Source organism: Ovis canadensis, chromosome 24 (assembly GCF_042477335.2).
Source record: "Ovis canadensis isolate MfBH-ARS-UI-01 breed Bighorn chromosome 24, ARS-UI_OviCan_v2, whole genome shotgun sequence".
NCBI lineage: Eukaryota > Metazoa > Chordata > Mammalia > Artiodactyla > Bovidae > Ovis > Ovis canadensis.
The window spans coordinates 24,704,976-24,730,532 of record NC_091268.1 but is presented as its reverse complement, the minus strand read 5'-3'; the positions used below and the strand labels follow the sequence as shown (position 1 = coordinate 24,730,532).

Sequence of the window (25,557 nt, the reverse complement as noted above, 5' to 3'; positions counted from 1 at the left end):
TTAGACTCTGGCCCAGGTTTCCCAGAGCATGATGGGTGGAGGAGGGTGAGGCAGAAAAGATCAGTAGGCCCCACCAAGCAGAGTCCGCTTGTGGCATCTTCTCTAATGCAGGCAGGACACAAACTGGACTTCCAGCTGCTGGGAGAGACCAGCATTGCGATCTTCCCAGCACTGCACCCATGGGAGGGACCCGCCAAGCTCTCAGCACTCCAACAGGAGGCCAGAGCTCAAGATGAGTACCAACCACAGCCCGCTCTCCCTGAAACAGCCCTGCCGTGAACTTGACATTTCTGCCCTTGGCCCAGCCCTTGAGTGATAAGAGCCCTTCTTCTCTGGCCTGTTGGCCAACTCCTCCATAGCTTGGAGAGATGTCAGATGGCTTGGGAAGCCAGGCTGGACACATCAAAGCTTGCCTGTCCCTTTTGTCCCCTGCTTTGGAATTTCCCTTCTCCGGGGAGTGGCCTGCTGGCCTAGCCAGGGCCTCCCCCTCATTCCAGGTGAGAGCAGAGACCAGAGCAAAGAGCAAGCTTCTGGCACAAGGAGGCAGCGTCACTGGACTTGAGAGAAGAAGGCCTCCGCATGGTTAAGCAGCCAGCAGGGCTTATGTGAACGGACACGCAGTGACCCGGCTGCAGAAAGAGCGAAAGCATCCAGCTCTTTAGTTCTCATACCTCCCCACCAGGCAGGGGCCCGTGTCATTAGGACACTGCCATTGGCTAAACAGTCGCACAGCAGGTGAGTAACTCGCAGAGCTCGCCAGGTCCTAAGCCTTGCAGACTTTCTGCTCTTTATCTTGTGGGTCAAGGGTGGCTGGTAGAGAGGGTTAAGCAGCGAGTAGAGGGTGTTTGATCAGACCTGGAGCTGGAAGAGGCCCTGAGCTGCCCCCATTCCCCATCAGGCGGGAGCAGGGGCAGGAAGCAGCAGCCCCATGCCTGTCTTTCCCAGGCTAGCAGCCCCATCTCACACTCCTGCTGGATCTGCCTACCTGGCACCTGGCAGTGCCCCTGCACCCCCTCCCAAATTGGGGCGCCAGATCTAACAAGTAAGAATAAGGGAGCCTGGTGGAATTGAACTGGAGGTAAGCAACTTTTTAGGATAAGTATGTCGCATGCAATATTTGGGACATGAGAGCGACCGTGTTAGTTGCTCAGTCATGTCCAGCTCTGAGACCCCATAGACTGTAGCCTGCCAGGCTTCTCTGTCCATGGGATTCTCCGGGCAAGAATACTGGAGTGAGTAGCTGTTCTCTTCTCTAGGGGCTCTTCCTGACCCAGGGATCAAACATGGGTCTCCCACATTTCGGGCAGATACTTGACTGTCTGAGCTACAAGGGAAGCCCATTCGGGACATATCTGTACTAAAAATTACCGGTTGTTTATCTCAACTTCAGGTTTACCTGGTGTCCTCTCTTGCATCTGGGAACCCTATGACTCCAGGCCCCTGAAGCTGCCCACCTGTTCCCGTGCCTCTCACCTTCCTGCTGCCCCACAGAAGCTGCACCCACTTCACAGACCTCCTCCCGCCTGACCCGGGCCCTGTCCCTCTCCAGCCATGGCAGGTGTCCAGGAAGGCAGGGCAGAGAGCCGAGGAGGGGAGTGGGCTCCTCCCATGGGCTGCCCGTGGCGCGCCCACACACCTTCCTGACAGCAGGTGGAACATCGAGTGGAGTCCTCGATTTCTATTCAGATGGACCTCAGCTGTGTCTGGGTCTCTATATCCCCATCTGTGAGATGGGTAGGGAGAGAATCGCTGTCCTACACAGCCCTGGAGCCTTCACACACCTGCTCTTCCACTTCCGCTGGGTGTGAGTCTAGACAGAAGGTCCTTTCCTCCCAGCGCTGAGATTCTATTTCTGAGAGAATACGAATGACCAAACATAGCAAGCAAGAGGGACGAGTTAGGGGGCACGTGAAAAGTCCCTCAAGAACTCAAAACAGAGACAGCAAAGGTGTAGAGATGGTAGCTGGGTCATTAGGCTGAGGGTCTGGAAAGGAGGCTTGGAGCCTCCTTGTCATCAGCACCATGATAAATCAGTGTGTGCACGAGGCGGCACTGATGCAGAAAAACAGAACAAAACAAAACAGCCTGTGCAAAGGCCCTGAGGAAGGAAAAACCCACGTGGGTGTGTTGTAATGACTGGTGGAATCTGGCCAGCACGCAGATGCAGAGTGAGCCTCTGAGCTGAAAGAGGGGAGCTTGTCCTGCCCTGCAAAGCTGTATGAGCCAGGGTGGGAGTTTGGGGTCCACCTAATGGGAGGGGGAAGGTGGGAACCACTTACCTGAGGATGGAGACCCAAGTTTCCTGCTCCCACCTTTGTACAGGACAGGGTACAGCTCTGGCAGCAGAAATGGAAGGGGTGGAGGGCCCTGTGAAATCTGTGCGAAGTGGAAAGATAAGAGGGCCTGGGAGAAATCCTGTTTGCTGGGGACTCTGACGAGACTCCTGTAACAGTCTGTAGTTAAGGCCTAGTCCTGCTGTTTACCCAGCACCCAGGCTCTGTCACAGGCTTCCCTGGAGGCTCAGATGGTAAAGAATCTGCCTGCCAGGGCAGGAGACTGGGGTTCAATCCCTGGGTGGGGAAGATCCCCTGGAAAAGGGTATGGCAACCCACTCCAGCATTCTTGCCTAGAGAATTCCATGAACAAAGGAGTCTGGTGGGCTACAGTCCACGGGTCGCAAAGCTGTCAAACATGACCAAACCACACACTCCGTGTGTTCTGACTGAACACACAGCTCTGTGCCAGCCCCTACCTTGCAGTGGTATTTCTTTGGCGAGTCAGCTGCCACTGGGGGAGAGCTGGTGGGGTGCAATGCCCTACATAGCAGTCTGAGAATGTGGGGTCCCCCACCGCCTGGAAAGCCACAGGACACAGACCATGAGAAGATGCAAAAGACCAAGGGTCTGGGTCCTTCACAAACACATTGTACGAGAGGAGGGAGGAGGGGAACCTTCTGGTTTAGAGATCTATCTGCGTAGAGGACTTCCCTGGTGGCTCCATGGTAGAGAATCCTCCTGCCAAGCAGGGGAGGCAGGTTCGATTCCTGGGTCAGGAAGATCTCCTGGAGGAGGAAAGGGCAACCCTCTCCAGGACGCTGCTGCTAAGTTGCTTCAGTCGAGTCTGACTCTGTGTGACCCTGTAGATGGCAGCCCACCATCAGGCTCCCCCATCCCTGGGACTCTCCAGGCAAGAACACTGGAGTGGGTTGCCATTTCCTTCTCCAATGCATGGAAGTGAAAAGTGAAAGTGAAGTCGCTCAGTCATGTCCGACTCTTAGTAACCCCATGGACTGCAGCCTTCCAGGCTCCTCCGTCCATGGGATTTTCCAGGCAAGAGTCCTGCAGTGGGGTGCCATTGCTTTCTTCACCACTCCAGTATTCTTGTGTGGAAAACCCCATGGACAGAGGAGCCTGGCGGGCTACGGTCCATGAGTCGCAGAGTCGGACATGATTTAGTGACTAATTAACGACCATCTGTGCGTTACTCACCTGCATGGCGTGGCCCTGCTTGGGATGGGACTGGAAAAAACTTTGGGAAATAAAAATATTTAAGAAACAATCAGGAAATGAACCCTGACAGGATTTTGGATAAGATCTCTAACACAAAGGATTATTAGTCATCGTGTTAGGCATGACGATATGGAAGCTTTTTAAAATGGACATAAAATTTGAATATCGTACAATTCATCCTTTTAAAGTGTAACATGCAGTGAGTTTTAGGATATTCCCCAAACTGTGAAATCATCACCACTATCTAATTCAGGAACATTTTCATCACCCACAAAAGAGACTTTGTAGTAACCAGCAGTCATCCCCTTGTTGTTCAATTACTCAGTCATGTCCGACTCACTGTGGCCCCATGGACTATAGCACACCAGGCTTCCTTGTCCTTCACCATCTCCTGGAGTTTACTCAGATTCATGTCCATTGAGTCAGTGATGCCATCTAACCATCTCATCCTCTGTCATCCCCTTCTCCTCCTGCCTTCAATCTTTCCCAGCATCAGGGTCTTTTTCAATAACTCAGCTCTACTCATCAGATGGCCAAAGTATTGGAGCTTCAGCTTCAGCATCAGTCCTTCCAATGAATATTCAGGGTTGATTTCCTTTAGGATTGACTGGTTTGATCTCCTTGCAGTCCAAGGGACTCTCAAAAGTCTTCTCCAGCATCACATTCTTCAAGCATCAGTTCTTCAGCACTCAGCCTTCTTTACAGTCCAACTCTCACATCCATACATGACTACTGGAAAAGCCATAGCTTTGGACTTTAGTCTGAAAGTGATGATGTCTCTGCTTTTTAATATGCTGTCTAGGTTTATCATAGCTTTCTTTCCAAGGAGCAAGTGCCTTTTAATTTCATGTCTATAGTTACTGTCAGCAGTGATTCTGGAGCCCCAGGAAATAAAATCTGTCACTGCTTCCACTTTCCCCCTTCTATCTGTCATGAAGTGATGGGACTGGGTGTCATGATTCCTGTTTTTTGAATGTTGAATTTTAAGCCAGCTTTTTCACTCTCCTCTTTCACCCTCATCAAGAGGCTCTTTAGTTCCTCTTCACTTTCTGCCATTAGAGTGGTATCATCTGCATATCTGAGGCTGTTGCTATTTCTCCTGGCAATGTCCCTTAACTCAATGAAGCTATGAGCCATGCCATGCAAGGCCACCCAAGACAAACAGGTTATAGTAGAGAGTTCTGATAAAACGTGGCCCACTGGAGGAGGCAATGGCAAACCACTCCAGGATTTTTTGCCCTGAGAACTCCATGAACAGTATGAAAAGTCATCCCCTAGCCCTTGGCAAACACTAACCTGCTTTCTGTCTCTCTGGATTTGCCAGTTCTGGACATTTCATACAAATAGAATCAGGTAACATGTGCATCCAGCCTCTTTCACTGAGCATCATGTTTGCAAATTTCATTGAGGCTGTAGCAGGTATGGGCGCTTCACTCTGTTTTGTGTTTTTTGCTGGGTCTTCATTGCAGTGCATATACGTTTCTCTAGTTGTGGTGCTGGGGTCTAGTTGCCCCACAGTGTGTGGGATCTTAGTTCCCTGACCGGGGGTCAAACCACATCCCCTGCATTGCAAGGCAGATTCTTAACCACTGGACCACCAGGGAAGTCTTCACTTCATTCCTTTTTATTGCAAAAGATTATTCATCATATGGATAGCGTGAGTTTTGTTTAATCCTCAACAACTGACAGACATTTGGGCTGTTTCTACGCTTGGGCTACTAAGAATGATGCCTGTCTGAACATTCCTGTACAAGGTATTTTATAAGCATGTTTTCAGTTCTCTTGGGGCTGTACTTAGGAGCGGGATTGCTGTGATTTTGTTTTTCCAAGAGTCCATTTTCAGAGCTATGTATCAAAGTATTAAAGTGAAATGATAAGATGCTGGGGTTTGCTTCAAAATCATACAGAAGGGGACTTTCTCTGCTGGTCTGGTGATAAAGAATCTGCCTTCCAATGTAGCGGACATGGGTTCAATTCCTGGTCAGGGAACTAAGATCCCACAAGCTGCAGGGCAACTAAGCCTGCCTTCATGCTGAAACAAACACCCGGCACAACCAAGAAAAAAAAAAGTCATACGGAAGAAGGAAATAGGGAATGGATTAATACAAAAGGAAGAGCTGTTCTGAGAATTTTGAACCAGGACAAGTACACAAGTGTTTATTACGCTGTTTATATTTGTTTCAACCTGGGCATAAAAATTCTTTGCAATGCTGAGGCTCAGTTCAGAGTGACTTCCCTGTCCTCCTTTTGAATTCCCAGATGATCACGCTCTAGAATAAAAATGTAATGTGAGCCACATGCATCATAGGAAATGTGCTCCTAGCCACATGTGAAAAAGTAAAATCAGGGCAAGCTGATTTTAATTGCGCTTTAACCCAATACACAATCATTTCAGTGTGGGAGACGTTTAAAAATTGTGAGAAAATATGTTACATCCTTTCTTCCTACTAATCCTTCAAACCCCGGTGTGTATCTGATGCTGACAGAACACCTCCATCCGGTTTCACCCCATTTCAACAGCTCCATAGTGCCTTCCCAGGCTGGACAGGGACAATTGTTTGGGGCATTGAGTGGACTTTTCAGACAACTTTTGTGATTTCTTTTTTAAAAAAAATTTGGTTGTTTTTATCCATCTACAGTTTTCCCTGGTGGCTCAGTGGTAAAGAATCCGCCTGGCAATGCAGGAGACAAGGGTTCGATCCCTGGGTCGGGAAGATGCCCTGGAGGAGGGCATGGCAACCCACTCCAGTGTTCTTGCCTGGGAAATCCCATGGACAGAAAAGCCTGGCGGGCTGCAGTCCATGGGGTTGCACAGAGTCAGACACGACTTAGAGATTAAACAGCACACAATCCATCTACAACTGGAGTGCTGGCTCGAAGAGGGCAAGCACCTTATGTGTCTTGCCAAGTGCTATGGCCCTGTGTCTAGACCAGGGTATCGAGCACAGAGCAGGTGAGGGCTGAGCAAGTGAAGGACCCAGGAGTGTGCAGGGCAATGGATCTCTGCCCATTTCACAGATGGGGAGTCAGAGGCCCGGGTGCAGCTGGGGCCCATATAGACAGAAATCCAGGGCTCACCCCAGGCACCACCCCTCTCGCCCTGGCAAGGTGGACGGAGATCCTGAGAGAAGCCCCCAAGAGGGGCTCACCTCCTCCCTCGGCCCTCTGCCCTGCCTTCCCGGGCACCGGCTGTGTCTGGAGAAGGACAGGGCCCAGGTCAGGTGGGAGCAGGCCTGTGAAGTGGGTGCAGCTTCTGCGGGGAAGCAGAAAGGTCAGAGGCCAGGGGGCAGCTGGGCAGTCCCCCAGGTGGGAGACCCTGGCTTCATGGGCCTGGATGCACTCTGACCTGGAACTATGGGGTGCCAGAGGAAATGGAGGACACCAGGTAAATTCGAAGTTGAGAAAATTGATAATTTTTTTAGTGTAAGTACATCCCCCAAATTGCATGGGACATACTTATACTAAAAAGTTATTTACCTCAAGTTCAGTTTCACCAGGACTCTTATTTATTTATTTTTTATTGAAATATAGCTGATTTACAGTATTATGTTAGTTTCAAGTATACAGCAAAGTGATCCAGTTACACGTTTTTTTCCATTATGGCTTATGACAGGATACTGAATATAATTTTCTATGTATACAATAGGACCTTGTTCTTCATCTATATTATATATAGCAGTGTGTTTCTGCTAATCCCCAACTCCTAATTTTTCCCTCCTCCAGTTCCCCTTTGGTAACCTATGTCTGTGAGTCTGTTTCTGTCCAGTCAACAAGTTCATGGGTACTGTTTTTTCTTTTTTAGATTCCACTCATAAGTGATAACATATGATATTGGTCTTGCTTACTTCTCTTAGTGTGGTAATCTCTGGGTTCATCCACATTGGTATAGAATGCATTATTTCATTTGTTTTTATGACTGAGTAGTATATATATCACATCTTCTTTATCCATTCATCTGTCGATGGACATGTAGGTTGCTTCCATGTCTTGGCTATTGTAAACAGTGCTGCTATGAACATTGAGGTGCGTGTATCTTTTTAAATGGGAATTTCCTCCAGATATGTATGCCCAGGAGTGGGATCGCTGGATCATATGGAAACTCTATGTTCAGTTTGTTAAGGAACTTCCATACTGTTCTCCACAGTGGCTGCACCAATTTGTATTCCCATCAGCAGTGTAGGAAGGTAGCACTTATTATTTGTAGATGTTTTGGTGGTGGCCATTCTGACTGGTGTGAGAATGGCGATTCTGCCTTGTTGTAGTTTTGATTTGCATTTCTCTAATAATTAGTGATATTGAACATCTTTCCATGGACCTGTTGGCCATCTGTATGTCTTCTTTGGAGAAATATCTATTTAGGTCTTCTGCCCATTTTTTGATTGGGCTGTTTGTTTATTTTTATTTTGAGCTGTATGAGCTGCTTCTTTATCTTGGAAATTAAACCCCTGTCAGTTGCATCATTTGCAAATATTTTCTCCCATTCTGGAGCTTGTTTCTTCTGTTTGTTTTCAGTTTCTTTTGCAGTGCAAAAGCTTATGAGTTTGATTAGAAATTTATTTTTGCTTTTATTTATATTGCTTTGGGAGACTGACCTAAGAAAACATTGATATGATTTATGTGAGAAAGAGTTTTGCTGTGTTCTCTTGCAGGCCCCTGACTCTTACTTGCTAGATCTGGTAACCCGACGTGGGGGAAAGCAGGACCACTGCCAGGTGCCAGGGGGCGGATCTTAGGAACCAGTGGGGATGCCAGGCCGAGAGGGTAAAAGGGGCTGCTGGCCCAGAAATGGCAGGCCTGGGGGCTGCCACTCCCCCTGCCTGAGAGGGGATGAGGGCAGCTCAGCACCTTTGCCAGCCCCAGGCCTGATCACACACACCCTCCTCACACTCACTACTTAACCCTCTGTGCCACCCACCTTTCTTCTGCAGAATAAGGAGCAGAAAGTCTGTGTGGCTCGGAGCCCAGCATGGTCCACTCAGGCCGACCTCTCCCACCTCCCCCAGCCAGGCTATGAACTCCCACGTTTGGTCATATTGATCCAATCCAAGCCTTTGCTTTCTGGTCCAGGCCTGTGGGGTCCTGTCTCAGGCAGAGGGCCACGCAAGGTACCCTGTTCTGGCTGCAATTTTTCCCAGGCACACACAGATGGGGAATGGAAGCCCTGTGGGCTGGGCAGCACACATAGGGCCTGAGCTTCAGGCCAGAGTCATTCCTTCTGCTGAGGGATATCCACCTTAATGGGGGGACCAAGAGCTGCACACATAGCTATCCAGCCCACAGGGGTTTCTTGGGCCCTAAGTTCTTCTCCTGATGACCACAGGCAGTATTACCAGGGCCACTATTTCCTGAACCCCTACTCTGAGCAAAGCACTCAACATGTGTTTTCTCTAGTCCTTGCATCATCCCAGCCAGGTGAGAGGAGGTGTGGTCCCATTTTACAGATGTGGAGACTGAGGCCAGAGAATTGAAGCCTCCTGCCCCAGGCCACCCAGACAGGGAGTGGCGAAATCACATTCCCAGCTGGGTTGCCTGACTCTACAGGTCCACCTCCAAGGACCATCCAGAGGCCAGTGCCTGCCTGAGCCTGGAGCCCCTTCCCTTCAGTCGTTCTGGCTTCAGTGCTGGAAGCCACACTGCAGGGACCAGAGCTGGGGGCTGTTTCTCAAAGCTCTGTTCCCAAGCCTCTCCTGGGCCAAGACCAGCAGAGGTGACTCGAGGCAGGATTCAATAGTCATATTCAGTGATGCTGGTGTGAGGGGAGACGGTCAGTGTTTCCTAGAAGTCTCTGAACCCAAGGATTCCCCACTGTTCTTATTAAAAGCAGATTCCCGGGACTGGCCCTGGAGCTTCAGGGGCCCTGGAATCTGCATTTAACCTGCAGCCCTAGGTTACTCCACCTGCAATGCAGGAAACATGGGTTTGATTCCTGGGTCAGGAAGATCTCCTAGAGAGGGAAATGGCAACCCACTCCAATTTTTTGCCTGGAGAATCCCATGCACAGAGGAGCCTGGCTGGCTATAGTCCATGGGGTCGCAAAGAGTCAGACACGATTGAGCACTCAGACCCTGGTTAAACCACTGCAGCTGGTTTCAAAGCCAATGATTAATTTCCTGCAGAATCCTCCGGCTCTCTGCCCACTCTGAAACTCCACAGGCTGACTCTGCAGAGGATCATCCAGGTGTAGCAGGAAGAGAGGGAGGGAGCACTTTCCCCAGAGCCCCCAGTTCTGGCCCCCACCTCTGCACTCTCAGCCAGCGGCCCCCTGAGGAAAGCTCAGGAGCATGTGGCTTCCACGTGGTTGGGGCTGAGACTCTTCTCCAGGTACCCCCAACCTGAGGACTGAGAATGACAGTTTGACCCCAAATGGGGGTTCCAAGGGGGCTTTCCTACCTCCTCACCCCCTTGAGGACTCTCTGAGCCCCAACTTAACAGACACCAGCAGCTGGTGATTCTCAGAATCAGAGGAAAAGCCCCTAAATGTTCTGTAACGGCTTCTCACCCTCACCTGCCCTCTGCTGTGGTCCCTTGTCTCCCCTCCACCCCCTCCCCATTATCCCTCCCAGGCAGTTGCAGCCAAGCTGGGGAGGGTAGCTTAGGGTACCCTAACCTCTCAGCGTGACACTCTTCTTTGCCTGGAGCAGGCTTTGGGCTGGAAGAGCCAACAGGCTTTTCTAGAAAGCCAGGCTTTGGTGGTGGTTTGGTTGCTAAGTCATGTCCAACTCTTGGGACCCCATGGACTATAGTCTGCAAGGCTCCTCTGTCCATGGGATTTCCCAGGCAAGAATACTGGAATGGGTTGTCATATCCTTCTCCAGGATCTTCCTGACCCAGGGATCAAACCAGCATCTCCTGCATTGCGGGGATTCTTTACTGCCGAGTCACCAAGGAAGCTCTCTGGTGGTTGAGATCCTTGCAGTTCAAAGGGTGGTCCAGAGGCCTGCAACATTAGCATCACGGGGGTGCTGTTATCAATGCAGGCTCCCAGACCCCCTGACTCCCAAGAGGGTACATTCCAGGAGAAAGTACCCTCCCTCCACACACACCTGGCAGACCCTTCGTGGGATCAGTTTAGGTAATGCCTGCCCAAGGCTCAGAGCTTAGGTACCTTCTGGCACCTCTGCTCCCTACCCCTCCCTCCTGGCAGCCACCCACCCCTGCAGGGATCAGCAGGGAGTGAATTGTGTTGGGACCTTGGAAACCACCAGCACTTTTCTGAGTCACCAGGGATGGAAGACAGGTCCCTACTGCCCATGGAGGGAGGGCAAAAGGCAGGACTAGGGGCCTTGGCATCGAGACTCTTTGACCTCTGCTCCTATGTGGGTGGCCAGGAGGAGGTGAGGGCAGAAAGTAGAGGGGAGTGACCCTGTCCCAGGCCAGGAAAAGCTATCTGGTGACAAAGCCTTCCTTTGTGGGAGATAACTGGGAAGGCTTTTATATCCGTTTGTTGTTGTTGTTATTGCTCAGTCGCTAAATCGTGTCTGACTCTGTGGGACCCCATGGACTGTAGCCAGCCAGGCTCCTCTGTCCATGGGATTTTCTGGGCAAGAATGACCGAGTGGGTTGTCATTTCCTTCTCCAGGTGATCTTCCTGGACCAGGGACTGAACCTGCATTGCTTGCATTGGCAGGCATGTTCTTTACTACTGAGCCACCAGGGAAGCAGAAACTCTACTATTACTGCTAATAATAGTTACTTTGTCCACAGTGTGTGTCTGGCACCAGGATGGAGGCAACGTCCCGGTGGGCGGCCGTGGGACCCACGCCGCAGCTGCAGCAGATTCACCTGTTAAAAGGCAGAATCCGGAACTCCATTCCAGGCTTTATGAATCTCCCCTGTTGGCCTGGGAAATTGTTTTTAATTAAGGCCCTAGGGAATTCTTTGGGGTCGAGGGTTTGCGGAAACACAGGCCTTCTCCAGCCTAGAGAGAGGCTGCCCAACACTGAGATTCATTCTTGCACTCGCTCCCTCCCTCGGTCGACATCTATGGAACATCCACCTGGTTCACTGACCCACTCGCTCTACTCCTCCAGGATCACCGATCTGGGTTCCCGAGTCCGCCTCTGAGCCCGAATCGTCCCCTCCCAGCCGCCGCTCCGTCTTCACCCTCCATCCTTGCATGGGGCATCAGCTCCCTCTCCTAGGCGGTGTTCCCAGAGAGCCCGGGCAGAGGGACCCTCCCAAGCCCCGCCCCCGCCCGGGCAGTCGAGCCCACCTCCCCCGCCCGCGACTGCGCTCTGGGGCCCGCGCGCCCCTCCCCCACCGGAGACCAGCAAGGAGGCTGCACCGGGGGCTCGGGCTCCGACCCCCACTGCCGCCGCCCCCGCGTCCCCCGCCGCTGCCAGCCAGGCATCCCAGCCCTTCCGCAGCGAGAGGTGCAGCCGGAGGCGGGGTTGTGGCCTCCAGGTGGGCTCTGGGAAGGATGAAGCAGGTAGGGCCGCGGGGATGCCGGAGATGGGAGGGTGGTGGCAAGGATGCTGGGAGCCTTCCAGAGGGCTAGGAGAAGCTGGAGGAAGAGGAGGAGGGGGAGGGATGCGAGAGCCGGGGCTTGGGCCTGCGCTGGACCCCAGGTGGGCGGGAGGGTGGAGAAGGGTAGGGGCCCCGCCCGCAGAGAGGGTCGTGGCCAGAGGGCCCGTGCACCGCTGAGAAGGGCCTGTGTCTCTCCATTGATGTCCCCAGGCCCTGGTGGACGATACTGAGGATGTGTCCTTGGACTTTGGCAACGAGGAGGAGCTGGCGTTTCGGAAAGCCAAGATCAGGTGCGTTCTGACCCGGTAGCTGGGCAGGCACACTCAGTGCTGCAGATTTATTCATTCAGGTTCATTCATTCAGGATGTACCAGACGTCGGGCTCCCAACACACCCAGGACAGATCAGACAAGGTCCTGCCCTCCTATTCTGTGGTCTTGGGGGGGAGGGGACTAACAGGTGAACAAAGATGTTAACAAGATAATTAGTGTGATAAGAGTTGGGAAGAAAACAGGGTGATGAAAGAGAAAGTCACTGGGGAGGCTAGCAGCCTTGTGCTTTTAATTGTGATGCTGAAGAGCCCCTTGAACTGCAAGGAAATCACACCAGTCAATCCTAAAGGAAATCAGTCCTGAATATTCATTCATTGGAAGGATTGATGCTGAAGCTCAAATACTTTGGCTGCTTGATGCAAAGAGCCCACTCATTGGAAAGGACCCTGATGCTGGGAAAGGTTGAGGGCAAAAGGAGAAGGGGGCAGCAGAGGATGAGATGGTTGGATGGCATCACTGACTCAATAGGCATGAGTTGAGGAAACTCTGGGAGATAGTGAAGGACAAGGAAGTCTGGCGTGCTGCAGTCCATGGGGTTGCAAAGAGTCGGACACAACTGAACATCTGAACTGAACTGAGTGATGAGAGGCAGCCAGTCATGGGAGGCTTTGACCAAAACCTTCCTTGAAGAAGGAAAAGCAGGTTTAAGGGCCTGGGGTTGTGTTTGGAAGGTCGAAGGAAAGCCACTGTGTCTGGGTGAGTAGTAGGGGAGTAGACAGGGGTTGGCAGGAGGCTGGAGAGGTGGACAAGGGCTTGAATTTTTATTCTTGTCCCTCTTTCAACTCTGGCCAGTGAGATATCGTTGTTGTTTTAGTCGCTCAGTCGTATCTGACTCTTTTGTGATCCCATGGACCTTGGCCCACCAGGCCCCTCTGTCTACCGGATTTCCTAGGCAAGAATACTGCAGTGGGTTGCCTTTTCCTCCTCCAGGGGATCTTTCCCACCCAGAAATCGAACCCACGTCTCCTGCACTGGCAGCCAGATTCTTTACTGTCTGAGCCACCTGGGAAGCCCCCAGCCAGATGTAGTGTTGGCTTAAAACAACAGAGATTTATTCTTTCATAGTTCTGAAGGCCAAAATCAGTTTCACTGGGCTGAAACTAAAGTGTCCACAGGACACACTCCCTCTGGAGGTTCTAGGGGAAAAATCCATTTCTTGCCTTTTCCAGCTTCCAGTGGTTTGCTGGCTGGTGACTCCTTCCTCTGGCTCTCAAGACGAGCATTGTAGCATCCAGCCTCACTTTTATTTCACATTGCTTTTTCCTCTGTATCAGTCTCCCTCTGCCTTCCTCTTACTGGCTTACTTGTGGTTGCATTTTCGGACCCACCTGGATAATGCAGGGTAAGCTTCCCCCCTGAAGATCTTTAATTTGATCACACCCCTTTACCATAGCAACTTAGTGACATTCACAGTTTCCAGGGTTCAGGGCCCTGGATGGAGGGATTGTTCAACCTACCGTAGTGACCAATGGGTGTCTTTAAAGAAAGATACTGTGAGAGAACTGGAATCCTGGGATATCTTCTAGATCATCTAAACTCATTATGTGTTCAGTGTTGTTGTCTTTTTAAATTTAATTGGAGGATTTATATCGTGCTAGTTGTTGTTGTACAGCTACGTGACTCAGCGGCAAGAATAGATATATCCCCTCCGTTCGGACCACCCTCCTTTTGCCCCGGCCCTCTAGGTCACAGAGCACCGGGCTGCGCTCCCTGTGTTTCTGCAGCAGTTTCTTTCCAGCTGTCTGTCTTACACATGGTAGTGTATGTAAGTCAATGTACTCTCAATTTGTCCCACCCTCTCCTTCCCCCACGGTGTGCATAAGTCCGTTCTCTACGGCTTATGTGTCTATTTCTGCCCTGCATATAGGTTCATCAGTACCATTCTCTAGATTCCATATATATGTGTTCATATATGATATTTGTCTTTCTGACTTAACTTCACTCTGCATAACAGACTCTAGGTTCCTTCACCTCACTACAGCTGACTCAGTCTTCACTGAGCTCCTCCTGTATGCCCACGTCTGGGCTGGTGGTTGGGGACACGTGGTGTACAGGACACACCCCCTACCTCTATGGCGTGGTCTGGTCTGGAGCAGGGACGGTCAGCCTCGGCAGTGCTGACATTTGGGGCCAGGTTCCTCTTGGTGGTGAGGATGTCCTGTGCATTTAGGATATTTAGCAGCATCTCTGGCTTCCGTTCACCACATGCCAGGAGCATCCCACCAGTGAGGTCTGCAGACAGTGCCAAGTGTTCCCTGGGAGGCAAACTTTCCCGGGTTGGAAACCGCTGGTGTCGGGGTGTAGGGTATAGGCATGCCCATGGCTGTTATGGTTCAGTGTTTTAAATGCTGCGATTTCAGAGGGGGAAGGAGAGGGTGGGATGAATTGAGAGAGTAGTATTGACACATATACTTTATCAAATGTAAAATTAGATAACCCGTGGAAATCTGCTGTGTGACACAAGGAACTCAAACCGGGGCTCTGTGACAACCTCGAGGGCTGGGATGGAGTGGGAAGTGGGAGGGAGGTCCAAGAGGGAGGGGACATGTGTATACTTGTGGCTGATTCATGTTGATGTATGGCAGAAGCCAGCACAGTATTGTAAAGCAGTTATCCTCCAGATAAAAATAAATACATTTAAATATATTAAAAAAATGCTGTGACTGGCAAAAGCTTGGGCCTTTATGCTGGCCAGGGGAGAAAGTGACAGCTAAGCTGAGGCCAAAGGATGGGTAGGAGTTAACTAAGAGACGTGGAGTGAGCACACGCAAAGGCTTAGAGGGGAGAGCAAGAGCTTAAGGAGTTCACACTGGTTTACTGGAAAGTAGTTAGAGCAGAGGCTCAAGGGCAGAAGGAATCACGAAACAGAAGCTGGGAGCTTGGGCCAGGGCGCTGGCAGGGCTGGTGAAGGGAAGTGGAGGGGCACAGAGGAGGCAGAATCAGCCAGCCTTGGTGGTGATCAAGATGTGGGTACAGATGGGGATAGTCAAGGGTGATGCCCAGCCTTCTGGCCTTGGGACCCAGGTGGAAGGGCACTTATGCGGGAAAGATGTTGAGTCCAGGGTTGTCTTTGTTGGCTTGTGGTGGAATGCTCCAACAGCCAGGTTTGATTGGCTGCAGGGCAGAGAGGCTGGATCTGATTGGGCGGGGGTGGGGGGGGTCACGTGGCCGGCATTCAGCTATCTGGGAGGTAGCAGGTCATGGACCTGTGTGTGCCTGAGAGCTTCCAATCCCGTAATCCTCTGGTGTGCCTAATGCACATTTCTGGTCCAGCCCTGGACACTCTACCGGATTCCCACAGGATGAGCATCTCTAGTTGATTCTGATGCTCAAGAATATACAGATGATATCATTTATATGTGGAATCTAAAAAAAAAGGGGGGTACAAACAAATGTATCTACAAAACAGAAATAGACTAACAGATGTAGAAAACAAGCTTATGGTTATCAGGGGTAAGAGAGGAGGAATAAATTGGAAAATTGGGATTGACATACACATACTGCATATATGAATATAAATACTATCATGAGTAGGGGTTTCCTGGTGGCTCAGATGGTAAAGAAGCTGCCTGCAATGTGGGAGACCTGGGTTCAAACCCTGGGTTGGGAAGATGCCTGGGAGAAGAAAACAGCAACCCACTCCGGTGTTCTTGCCTTGAGGATTCCATGGACAGAGGAGCCTGGCAGGCTACAGTCCATGGAGTCACAAAGAGTCAGACACAACTGAGCGACTCTCACTCACTCATATATATAATAGATAACAAATAAGGACCTACTCTATAGCACAGGGAACTCTACTGAATTCTCTGTAATGACCTTGCCTGGAAAATCCCATCGACAGACGACCCCCTGCAGTCCATGGGGTCTTGACGAGTAGGACACGACTGAGCGACGTCACTTTCACTTTTCACTTTCATGCATTGGAGAAGGGAATGGCAGCCTGCTCCAGTCTTCTTGCCTGGAGAATCCCAGGGACAGCAGAGCCTGCTGGGCTGCCGTCTATGGGGTCGCACAGAGTTGGACACGACTGAAGCTTCTTAGCAGCAGCAGCAGCAGCAGCAGGTGAGAATTGTTATTTGTAAATTCCATGTTGAAATGGATTCCAGGTTGACTCTGAAGGGAGGTGAGGTTATGGAAGGGGTCCTGAAGCGGGAGTCTGGGGTTTCAGGGCTGCGTCTGCCTTTACTGCTTGCTGGCTTTGTGATTCTGAACAGTGTTCCTCTTGCCTTGTTAAGCCGCCATTGACCCATCTGTGAAGAAAGGGTACCTGTACCAACCTGGCCTCCCCACGTGATTGCTATGTACAGTTTGTTCAGCACATGTTTATCCAGCATCTGTGTATAGGTGCTGGCTAAGCCCTGGGGATAGAGACTTGGCCCCTTCCCTTCTTGTCCCTGGTTCCGGGTCAGTGAAGTGCAGTGTGGTGGGGAGAGCACCTTGCTGAATCAGTGAAGGATGTGACTCTGTAGCACACCTGGGCAGGTAGAGGAAATGTTATTAATAGTGATGCTGTGTGTGTTTTTCCCCAGTGGGCTGCTTTTTTTTTCTTTTCTTTTTTACTTTTTTTAGTGTGGAAAAAAACCCACAACATAAACTTTACCATTTTTGAATGTTCAGTACTGTTAAATATATTTATGTTGTCGTAAAACGGATCTCCCGGACTTTTTCATCTACAAATGAGACTCTTTCCCCTTCAATACCAACTCTCTATTCCCTCCTCCCCCAATTTGACAACTTAATTTTTTTGCTTTTTGGCTATGCCTCTCAGTGTGAGAGATCTTAACTCCCCTGCCAAGGATCGAACCCACACCCTCTGCCATGGAAGCATGGAGTCTTTTTTTTTTAAATATTTATTTATTTGGCTGCTCTGGGTCTTAGTTGTGGCATGCAGGGTCTTTAGTTGCAGCAAGCGAACCCTTAGTTGCAGCATGTGAGATCAAGTTCGCTGAGCAGGGATCCATCCCGGGCGCCCTGCATTGGTAGCACAGAATCTTAGCCATTGGACCACCAGGAAAGTCCCTGAATTTAACAACTTTAGATACTTCATGTAAATAGAATCATAGAGAATATGTCTTTTTGTGCTGGCTTATTTCACTTAACATAATGTCCTCAATGTTCACCATGCTCTATCATATGTCAGTTTCCTTCCTTTTAAAGGCTGAAGAATATTTCATTGTGTGTACAGACCACACTTTGTTTATCCATTCATCTGTCAGTGGACACTTCGGTTGCTTCCATGTTTTAGCTCTTGTAGATATTACTGCAATGAACATGGATGTACAAATATCTCTTTAAGACCCTGTTTTCAATTCTTGATAGATACCCAGAAGTGGGCTTGTTGGGTCATATGGGAATTCTGGTTTTAACTTCTTGAGGAACTTTCATACTATTTTCCATAACACTTGAAGCATTTCACAATCCCACCAGCCATGCACAAGTTTCCAATTTCTCTACCTCCTCACCAGCAACTGTTATTTTGTTTTTTTTATTTTACTTTTCATTTTTTATTTTTTTCAGAGTAGCCATCCTGATGGATGCGAGCTGGTGTCTTGTTATAGATCTGACTGCCTTTCCCTAATGGTTAGTGACATTGAGCTGCTGCTTGTGTGCATGTTTGCCACTGGCGCACCATGTTTGGAGAAATGTCCGTCCAAAGCCCTTTCCCTGTTCTTTAATGGGTTATTGGATTTTTTGTTGTTGTTTGGTGGTTGGCATTTTTAAAATATATTCTGGATATTAAGGTCTTATGAAACATATGATTTGCAAATGTTTTCTCCCATTTCACTGGTTACCTTTCCAATCTATTGATGGTGTCCTTCAGTGAACAAAAGTTTTTAAATTTTGCGTAGTTCCATTTATGATTTTTACTTTTGCTATCTTTGCTTCTGGTATCATGTTGTGTGTGTGGTATATGTTTTTACTGAAATGTTCACATGTCATAAACTCACAGTTTATACAATTCAGTGTGGTTTTTAGTATATCCACAAGGTTGTGCAGTCACCCTCACTGTCTTGTCTTTTTCATCACCCTGGATGGGAGTCCTGGACCCTTCAAGCAGTCAATTCCCATTTCTCCCCTCCCCCAGCCCCTGGAAACCACTAATCTACTTTCCATCCCTTTGAATTTGCTCACTTTGGACACTTCATGTAAATGGGATCATACAGTATGTGGCCTTTTATCTGGCTTCTCTCACTGAGCATAATGTTTTCAAGGTTCATTTGTGTTTTGGCATGTCCTTCACTACTTTTTATGGCTGAATCATATTTCATTGGCTGGCTAGAGTACATTTTCTGTATCCTTCATCCGTTGATGAGCACTTGAGTTCCCTTTGCTCTCTCGGTTCTTATGAATAACGCTGTGAACATTCACGTGGGGGCCTCCCGGGTGGCTCAGTAGTAAAGGATTCGCCTGCCGATATAGCAGATGCGGGTTCGAGCCCTGGGTCAGGAAGATCCCCTGGAGGAGGAAACTGCAACCCACTCCAGTATTCTTGCCTGGAGAATTGCGTGGACAGAGGAGTCTGGAAGGCCGCAGTTCAGGGGGTTGTAAAGAGTCGGACACGACTGAGTGACTGAGCATGCACACACGCACCCACGCTAGCACACACGTATGAACATTCAGGTACAAGTTTATGTTTGAATATATGTTTTCAGTTCTCTGGCTTGGCTAAATGGTAACTGTTTTAGCCATGCTGTGTTGCAGACCAATTTTTAGTGAGTATCCAGGGCTTCCAGCGGCCTTGAGGAGCAGGAGGAGCCTGGACTCAAGTTCAGACAGTCCCAGGATTGGGTCCTGGCTCCACCATTCCCCAGCCAACTAACTGTGGTTGTGGGTTTGACTTGGCAGACAGCCTCACAAGATGCAAATAGGCTTTCATATATGGTGGCGAAATGATGAAGAATTCGCTTGCCAACGCAGGAGATGCAAGAGACATGGGTTTGATCCCTGGGTCAGGAAAATCCCCTGAAGTAGGAAATGGCCCACTCCAGTAGTCTTGCCTGGGAAATTCCATGGACAGAGGAGCCTGGAGGGCTACAGTCCATGGGGTCACAAAGAATCTGACACAACTGAGCGTACATGCATACACACACCTGTTTATGTGGTTCTCTAGAAGGAAACAAGTCAGAGACATAGTATCTTCATCTCACTGAGGGACTCCGCAGCTCCCTTCTCTATTTTCTCATCTGTAAAATGGAGATGAGGTTAGCTCTATCGCAGGCTGTGTGAGGAGGACTCAATTGGGTGAAGAAAGTATATGTGATGAGGGCAGCGGGACCACTGACACCTTGTGTGTGCTTCATAAACGGCACCTATTCTCTGATCATAAGTGTGACTTTGGTGTCCTGACTCTGGGCAGAGCTGGAGTGGAGCCTCAGTTGCAACAGGATGTCACACTGGGATTGTCCCTGAAGCTGGGGACTGTCCGTCGGATGGAAAGTTTGGTTTATGCTTTCAAAGCACTGTCTTCACAAAATTCATTTGGACCCACATGTTGTGATTTCCAGTGGATTCCCATCTGAAGTGGGATGATGTCCTCTTGCTCCTGACAGAGTTATTGGATCTGAGGATGGTCTCAGTTGTCAGGGCTGGTTTGCTGGTGGGGTTTGGTCAGTGTTCCGTGGTTGGTCCTAGTTCAGCCCAATGGGGCTTAAATTGAGGGGACTGCTACCCTCTGGTCTCAGGCACCACAGGAAGTCCCCTGTTGGTGGGGCCAGGACCCAAGGCAGAAATCACGTGGAATCATAATCCGTGCCTAGCCTATCAAGTAGGATAATGTTTTGTCTTTCAAGAAGTGTCCCACTGTCCATTCATCTTTCCGTGATAGACACGCAAAGCTGTTCCTCAAAGCAAGCTCCAGATGAAATTCTTGGCTGCTTTTAAGGGGAAGTTAGATTGAGTGAAAAATAATAGCAAACACTTACTTACTATATGCGGGCACTGCTATGTTACTCATAATATTCATTTAAGCTGTATTACAAACCTATGAGGGCTTCCCTGGTGGCTGAGATGGTAAAGAATCTGTCTGCAATGCAGGACACCCAGGTTCAATCCCTGGGTGGGGAAGATCCTCTGGAGAAGGGAATGGCAACCCACTCCAGTATTCTTGGCTGGAGAATTCCATGACAGAGGAGCCTGGTGGGCTACAGTCCGTAGGGGTCGCAGAGTTGGATACAAATGAGCAACTTTCACTTTTTCTCAAACCTGTGAAGTCGATACTGTGATTTTCTTTTTAAATTAATTTCAAGATGGAAGAAATTGAAGGAAAGAGTTGAGGTATTGGCCCGAGCCGAGGTCACACAGCTGTGCAGTTGCAAGGTGGGGATTTGAGCCATTAGATCTGGCTCTGGAGTGGCATCTTAGGTTAGACTGTGCTTCGGGGAGCTTTAGGTGTTCATGCAGGTGGGGATCCTTGGGGACAGGCACTGCCCTGGGATCAGCATTTCCAGGCCTTCCATCATCTGCTTCCTCCCGGGAGCCCTTCATATTTTCCTTGTGTAGAGGAGAGTGTGGAACTGCCCCTCGTTTGCAGAGCAGGCTTTCTCAGCCCTCGGCACTGATACATCTGTGTGCTCTGTCACTCAACTGTGCCTTGCGACCCTGTGGACTGTAGCCTGCAGGCTTCTCTGTCCATGGGATTTTCCTGGCAAGAACACTGGAGTGGATACTTGGGACTGGCTAGTTCTTTGTGGGGGCTGTGCTGTGTGTTGCAGGATTTTAGCAGCCTCCGTGGACTCCACCCACTTGATGCCAGTAACGCTGCCCCCCTCCCCCAGCTGTGACAACCAAAGGTGACTCCAGACTCTGCCAAGTGAGAACGCAGAATTGCCCCTGGTTGAGAATGCTGTTTAGATTATTCTCTTGCTCTCTCTGGGGTTTGGATTCAGAGAAATTAAATTTGTATTTAAGGGGACTCAGAGCATGCTTGAGACCTCTGTGTTTGACGTTGACCCCTGAGAAGCTGATGGTGTGGTGGGGCGAGGAAGGAAGGGGGCAGGTGATGGTACAGATATGCCTCAGTGGCTGTCCATTATTCCCGGAAATCGAAACAGGTACGTCTCTGATTGTTCCACACACATTGTGCTGCAACACACAGATGAGAAGAATAATTTTGTTTTTTCTTTGTTGTTAGAAAGTCTGATTGCCTCAATAAGAGGATCTCTCACCCAGACCCCTGTCCCCATAACTTTGTGCAACAAATCACGCTGCCCCTGTCCCCACTCTAAAATCTATTTTTAAAAATATAGAAATAGTGACACATAAGCAGGTCTCACAAAAGGCTGATTGTTTAATTTTAAGGAAGGTTCACAATTACCAAGGAAAATAACCCGCAGAATCAAGGAACTAGACAAATTTCAGTTCTCTTTGATTAGGACACAGAATTACATGTTTTGAAATTAACCTCTTACGTCTCCATCTCCTTTAGTTCCCCTTCTTTATGTTTCTTGTTAACATGAAATTGATTACATAAGCAATGCCAACAATATCCAAGGGACATTTCTCCTGAACCATAACTCACACAATTGAGGAAGGCATCAGGGACCAGAAGGAGGTGGTGGTCGGACGTTGGTTCCTTGATGTTCCAAACTTGACCTTGTGGACCAGGAGTGTTTAACGTGTCATTCACTTATTCCAAGGTTGACACTATTGACATTTGGGGCTGGACATTGTTTCTTGCAGGGACTGTCCTGTGCACACAAGGATGGTTAGCAGCATCTCTGGCCTCTACCCACTGGATTCCAGAAGCAGTCCCCTAGTTGCAGCAACCAAAAACATTTCCAGACACTGCTGGCAAGGGACCCCAAATCACCTCCCATGTGAGAGCCACTGATTTATTCTTTCACTCACTCATTTATTCATTAAGTCAAGAACACCTTTCAAGGACCTTTGTGTGCCTAGCACTGTTTGAAGGACCACAGAGAAAACTAGATGGGCATGGTCCGTGTCCTCGTGGAGCTGACGTTTTAATTGAGAGGAGACAGTGAACGAATCAGCAAATATCTAAACAAAGTAACATCAGAGGGTGGTAAGTGCCATGAGAAAGGGGGCCAGGTCCAGGCGGCCCGTTTAGATTCTAGAGGGCGCAGAGAAGGCCCAAGGAGGTGCATTTGGACTGGGACCCAAATGTGGAGGAGGAGCCAGGCATGGGAAAATGCACAGAAGAGACTTCTGGCAGAGGGAACAGCAGTGCAAAGCCCTGGGGTGGGAGTGTAGTCTAGGGGTTGTTGGAACCAGGCCAGTGTGTAGCAAGTGGGAAAGTGGGAGGAGGAGGCAGTTGGAGATTTGTTAGGGAAGAGCTGCAGGGGCTTTGAAAATTCTGATGGGAAATTGGAATTGCTCTGCTTTGATGGGCAGTCTTTGGAGGGATTTGAGCAGGGGAGAGGCATGATCTGACTGACCCTTGAGGACGCTCCCAGTGACTGTTAAGTGGCCTGTAGGGCAAGAACAGTAGCAGAGAGATGTTAGGAGGCTGGTGAAGGGGCCAGGGTGAAAGATGCTGGCGGCCTGGACTGGCTGGACTCCAGGGACACACATGGGAACTTGGCTTAAATTGACCTTTGTCCCAATTCTGCCCCCTTCTGGGACTTCTGAGATTGGACAGGGAAGGGTGAAGGCAGCAGGTCCCAGACGCATGTCACTGGGCCTGCATTCCCAAGGGATCTCAGCTCTTATCAGCATCCCCAGTGAACTCAGCAAACAAAGGACCAAAACTTCAGGGCCTCATTCCCAAAGATGCTGAGTCAGTACGTGTTGAGATGGGTGTGACAGGCTTCTGCAATGTGATTCTGCTCTGAGTGACTTGGCATATTTTTCTAGGTTGTCTATTTCTGGATTAAGTAGGGAGTGGTGTGTGTGTGTGTGCATGCGTGTGTGTTCACCTTCATTAGAGTATGGGTAGATATTGATAATGGGCTTCCCTGGTGGCTTAGTGCTGAAGAATCCACCTGCGATGTGGGTTCAATCCCCGGGTTGAGAAGATCCCCTGGAGACGGAAATGGCCACCCACTCCAGTACTGTTGCCTGGGAAATCCCAGGGACAGAGGAGCCTGGTGGGCTACACAGTCTATGGGGTTGCAACAGAGTTGGACACGACTGAGCGACTAAACGGCAATAGCAGGTGTTGATGCAAGGCTCAGCCATATATTCTGGCAAGTGATGCTGATGACATCTCCTTAATCAAGACTGGCTCAATAACTTCGGGTTGGAATCCAAGGGGAATGGCCTGAGGCTGGTCCTACTCCAGCCTGAAGGAAATTCTCTTCACACAGGGGCTCAGCCTTGGGTGTTCCATGGCCGATGACTCACTCCTCATTCATTACGGGAGTAAGGGGGCTTTCAGAATGACTCAGAAATAGCCACAGATGGTGTTAATGGATCCTCACATTTTCCCTAGCATTGCAATACAGACGTCTCTCTCCTCAGGACAGTAAAATACTTTACAAAGTGCAAAGGAACAGTCAGCCAACTGACTCCAAGCCTCTGACATACTCTCTTGGACCAGGGATAATGATGAAGAGCCGCTCAGTTGTGACCAACTCTTTGCAACCCCATGGAGTATAGCCCGCCAGGCTCCTCTGTCCATGAAGATTCTCCAGGCCAGAATTCTGGAGTGGGTAGCCATGCCCTCCTCCAGGGGATCTTCCCAACCCAGGGATGGAACCCAGGTCTCCCCCATTGCAGGTGGATTCTTTACCAGCTAAGCCACAAGGGAAGACCAAGAATACTGGAGTGGGTAGCTTATCCCTTCTCCAGGGGATCTTCCTGATTCAGGAATCGGACTGGGTTCTCCTGCATTGCAGGCGGATTCTTTACCAGCTGAGCTGCGAGTTCTTCGTCAGTAGCTTCTAATGCCTGGTTGTCCTCAGTAGCTGCTTGTGAATGAATGTGTTGGGGGCTGCAGCGTGGTGATATTCTAAGCACACTATCATTCCATCTCCATCTGTGAGCTGAAGTAATCTAGAAAGAGAAATTCCCCCTCTTCAAATAAATTGCAGGATATACTCATAATAAATGCTCCATGCTTGCCCTTCATTTTTCCATTTTCCAAGCAATGAGTTTTGTTCCCCAGCATCCCCCATAAGTGACCACTGAGGGTTTTGCATAAGTATTACATGACTCACGGATTCAGACATTCTTATTGCTATTCAGGTTCTCCCATCTTTGGCCAATGGGAGTGTCTACCCATTGGCCTCTGAGTGTTTTGACCTGGTGCTCAGAGTCTTTGACAGCTTCCTTGTGATCTGGGATGTTCTGATCCCGTATTCATTTCTTATCATATTCATTTCTCCATCTGTGCCTGGAGGCATCACTTCTCCAGGGAGCTCTGGCTCCTTTGGAGAATGGAGTTTAGAAGCCACAGTCTGGGTTTGTGTCCTGTGCTAGCTCTCCGGCTCTGTGACCAGGGAGTGCATCAGGCAGGGCTGATATTAATAGCATCTCTTAGTGGGTGTATTTTGGGGAGTCACTATTGTCACCAAGCCTGTGTCCCCTTTCAGTTGCTCTGTGGGTCTCTGCGAGACAGCTGACAGGTGGGACAGTGATGAAACTCTGGGCAGATTCTGCCACTCAGAGCAGCTGCCAGCCTGTAGGGCACCTTTCTGCAAATCAGAAGAGATGACCCTTCTACCCTTCCTTGGGCAGATGGTTCCTCCAAGGCCTGCAGCTGAAGAGCTGAGCATGTGTAGATTTGCACCGGCATCACCCGCACAACTGCTTCTTTGCTCCAGGCCAGGGGCAGTTTGCTTCAAGACTCCCTGAGCTTCTGACCCCTCAACTGCAGAGTGGCTCTCTGTCCCTTTGCAGCCTCACTTATGTTCTCTGGGCTCATTTATCCCCAGGCAGGTGTTGTGGGTTGACTTATATCCTTCTCAACAGATATATGTGGATGTCCTCACCTCCAGGGCCTCAAAGTGTGACCTCACTTGGCAATAGGGTGTTTGCAGATGTGATTAGCTAAGATGAGGGCATCCTGGAGTAGGCTGGGGCCCTAGTCCCATATGATTAGTGCCCTTGAAAGAAGGCAGTTGTGTGAAGACAGACACGAGAAGGAGGCCACGCAACAACGCAGGCAGAGGCTGAAGTGATGGAGATACAAGCCGAGGAATCCCAAGGGTGCCGGCTGACGTCAGAAGATAGGAGAGGGGGCCTGGGATGGGTTTTTCCCTAGAGTCTCCAGAAGGAACCAAGCCTGCAGACACAGAGATTTTGGTGTTTGTTTTGCCTTTTTTTTTTTTTTAGCACAATGAAATGATG

The 25,557-nt window shown here is 49.6% G+C and overlaps 1 protein-coding gene across 9 annotated transcripts in view; it reads left to right on the top strand.

The window, feature by feature from the left end:
- Positions 1–355: 355 nt before the first annotated feature.
- The window catches only part of TVP23A (trans-golgi network vesicle protein 23 homolog A), a 43,503-nt gene continuing 18,301 nt past the window's right edge, over positions 356–25,557 (top strand). The window contains exons 1-5 of one of the 9 annotated variants that reach the window (XM_069570787.1): positions 491–735; positions 11,214–11,301; positions 11,540–11,912; positions 12,186–12,265; positions 16,233–16,368. In XM_069570787.1, the coding sequence (XP_069426888.1) occupies positions 11,232–11,301; positions 11,540–11,912; positions 12,186–12,265; positions 16,233–16,368 (659 nt within the window). In that variant the 5' untranslated portion in view covers positions 491–735; positions 11,214–11,231. Of the gene's footprint in view, positions 736–818; positions 1,079–1,390; positions 1,555–11,213; positions 11,302–11,539; positions 11,938–12,185; positions 12,266–16,232; positions 16,369–25,557 lie in introns of those variants that run through there. The other 8 variants (XM_069570790.1, XM_069570789.1, XM_069570795.1 and 5 more) reach the window with 8 other exon arrangements.